The sequence below is a fragment of the Trypanosoma conorhini genome, assembly GCF_003719485.1.
Source record: "Trypanosoma conorhini strain 025E chromosome Unknown Tco_14.4_contig_00939, whole genome shotgun sequence".
Lineage (NCBI taxonomy): Eukaryota > Euglenozoa > Kinetoplastea > Trypanosomatida > Trypanosomatidae > Trypanosoma > Trypanosoma conorhini.
This window is the reverse complement of record NW_021704968.1, coordinates 1-3,256: the sequence shown is the minus strand read 5'-3', so window position 1 is coordinate 3,256 and position 3,256 is coordinate 1. Positions and strand designations below refer to the sequence as shown.

At 45.0% G+C, this 3,256-nt stretch overlaps 1 protein-coding gene across 1 annotated transcript; it reads left to right on the top strand.

Moving 5' to 3' along the window:
- Window positions 1-40: 40 nt before the first annotated feature.
- On the top strand, window positions 41-3,256 carry Tco025E_08988 (uncharacterized protein; the record flags this gene model as incomplete). Its single annotated transcript, XM_029375819.1, has 1 exon — window positions 41-3,256. A coding segment is annotated over one exon (3,216 nt), but the record flags the coding sequence as incomplete, so codon positions are not given.

Genomic DNA, 3,256 nt, shown 5'->3' with positions numbered 1-3,256 from the left:
TACTATATATATATATATATATATATATATATATATATATATGTCCTCTGAGGCTGTAAAAAGGCAAATCCTCAATGCAATTAGTGCGTTAAACATTCCATTGGCTCGCTCGCCTAGTGAGCAAAGGGTAGCTGAGGCGTGCTCAGCCGCAAAACTACTTCGGAATCGTGTTTTGAGAGAGCATGCACGTGTAGAGGAAAATATCGAGGTTCTTCGACAAAAGCAGCTTTATGATGATAGCGACAGCGAGGATGAAAATGAGAAAACATCTGAATTTGAGAATATAGCATTTTCCCCTGATCTTCGAAAACTGGGCCGACAAGACTTTATTTTTATAAGTGAAATGATGGTGATGGAAAATGTTGTGATTCCGCTACTTTTGGCTCATGGAATGAATTTTAGTTCTACACTTTTGCCGCAGCTGCTTAAGTTACTAACTGCTATGCTCTTGCCAGTTCCTTTGTATTCAACGGAGCGACCACGTCAGATGGATTTTGTTCGCCGTCTCATGGAACGATGCGGAACGGATGAGTTTTTCGCGCTTCTGATTCAGTCAGTGGCTCCAGTCGCCGAAAAACGTTCAAACAGCGTCATACAGAAAGACGATGTTGTCTTACTTGAAGTTGTTCTGAAAATGATTACGCTTTTCTTTACTGGGCCAAAGGAAACCATGCCACCGGTGATTGGAGCGTTTGCTAGAAATCATGGTATTGAGCTTTTTCTCGTCATTATTAACCAGAACTATGCCCGGAGTGAAGCGAAAAAGGCTTCAACTGAGGCAGACTATTTGGAAGAGGTGTTACACCCCAATTCCGAGCAAAAAACAAATGGTGCTTCTAATGTCGTGTTGTTGGATGCCCAAAACAAAGAGGAATTGGAAATGGTTGTCCTGGATGAGGAGGTTGCGATAGAGCTGCAGGACAAGCAAGGCCACGAGGAGCAGCAAATAAATGACAATGCGTACAATGATGCTGGAGAGGAAGGAGAGGAGGAGGCGGAAGAAGAAGCGGAAAGTGAGGGTGGGAGCTCTGACGCTGAGGAATCTTCCACAGAACAAAGTGATATTGTTTCGGAGCAATATAATGCGCGCATTATAGAACTCTTGGAGTGCGATGAGCAGCTTTGGAAGTGGAATATACACATGGTGACGGCGATGTCAGCCATTCTCCGTTCTGCGAATCCGGCAGAACTGGCACAACTTGGATTTGTGTCAAAATTTCATCAACAATCTTCACAGCAAATGATGGGACTTTTTGAAAGCGGAAAGCGGCTTCGGGAGTGCAAGAAGGAATTAGATCGCTGGAGACACGTAGCAAGAAGTTGCAACGGAGCGATCAGCTCGAATGGTGTACTTGTACGTGGTACACCTTTTTCGCGCATGCAAGGAGAAAATGGGGCAATAGGTTGTACTTCAACGCTTCTTGGTTTGCGAAGCAAAGATCCACTGGAAAAGGTCCAAGACATAGATTTACGAAAAAACGCTCGCTTTATTAAAGGTATGTCTGATAATTCTGACACGACATGGATTCTGCCATTACCAACAAAAATACAACTTTCTCAACAATGCCTTTCCTTTATTTGTTTTGGGTTTGAGCCTCTGAATATGATGGTATGGAGCCGATTGGCCCATATTATTACTGGGTTTGATGACGTCGTCAGGGAGCGCAACGAGTTGATAGCAGGATACAAATCCTCAGGTGAAGATATAGAGCTCCCCACTCAGATTGAAAAATCTGTTTTGGAGTCGGCACAAACGGTTTTTGATTACATAAACATATGTGCATCATTACTTCGTTATACACGTGAGGTGGTCCGCTTAAACCGCGAGGAAAACGGTGAGGTTCCTTCGGATGCCTTTCATCAACAATGGAAATCCATTTCTAGTGTGATTTCGCTTGATCATATTCGTTATGGTTTTGAATTACTTCGCGTCTTCTTAAGCTCCCTGGATCTTAAACGACGATTTGATGTGATTAATGTGGTAGCCTATCTAGCCGAATTGTTCATGACCCTGAATCTTTTAATTGATGGTGATATTATAAAAGATACATCTGTTGTAGTTGCCGCACATGCCCTGGCCTCATCCGTGCTTTATAACGAGGGAAATATCACATTGATTTTTGACTCCGTTTCGAGGTTTTCGGCCAAAGCTTTGCCACCGGGTAAAGCCGGGATAATTGTGCTATTGATGCACTCTGTCCTCACTCTCATGGAAAAATGCAGTTTTAGAGGAAATGTCTTGTTTCCCAAACGTGAGAAGAAGAATAATGAGACCACTGTGAATTATGAAGCGGAGGACACGGGTAATGCGGAGATGTTGGGAAAGCATAAGCGAACGGGCATGGATGGTTTGGATTCCCCAGAGGAGGTGCAGGGCGGAACTGGGGATGAGGATTACGCCACTGCCGAAGCGAAGGGGGGTGAAGCGGCGGTGGTGTCACCGGCGCCACTTTTTTTGAAGGATGTACACGTGACTCAGGAGGGGACTACCTCACCTTCAGGCGAGGGGAGAGGAATTTCTTTGGAAAATGCATCGTTAACTTCAGGTAGTCATGCTAATCTGTCTACCTTGAGTTCAGAGCGAGAGGTGAGCATAGGAAGTTATTTTAAAAGGATTGCCACTGTGAAAAACATGAGGGTTATTCTCACCTCACTTCGTCACTGGAGAGCCAATGAGGTGGATGTGAACAATGGTTTAGTGTATTTGATTCGCACTCTTCTGCTTGAAGGAATTGGTAGTGTTTTCTTTAATGCTCCGTTTCTGCTGATAATGAGAGATATTTTAACGCATGGTGAGCATTCGCATCATGCGCTGTATCGTGTGTGCGATGACGTGGTTTATGATTTTTTCAATCCGCCGTTTGCAAAGCTTCTGGATGAGAGACGAGAAGCTCGGCATGACTTGGCGCTGCCTCTGTTGGGAGGAGCACAGTCATTTCTTGGCTTTGAAGTCTCCCTGCGCTGTGTGCGCTCGCTTTTTAGTTTAACTTCCACAGATTACAGCATCTTGGAGGAAAAGGGTCTTCCGCATTTAACCGACTCCACAGTCATCCCGTTAGTGCACGAAACCCACACCGATGAGGATGTGGTCCACGACGCTTCCTCCTCGCCTCAGGTCTCGCCTGTAAAGAAACGCCGCAGAAGGAAGCGGGTGTCTTTGCCTGAAAATGAGGAAAACGCCGAGGCAAAAACTTCGGAGGTGTTTCCAGTTGATTTCCCCATAGAAGCTCAGATGGAGAACTACGTTGATGAAGTG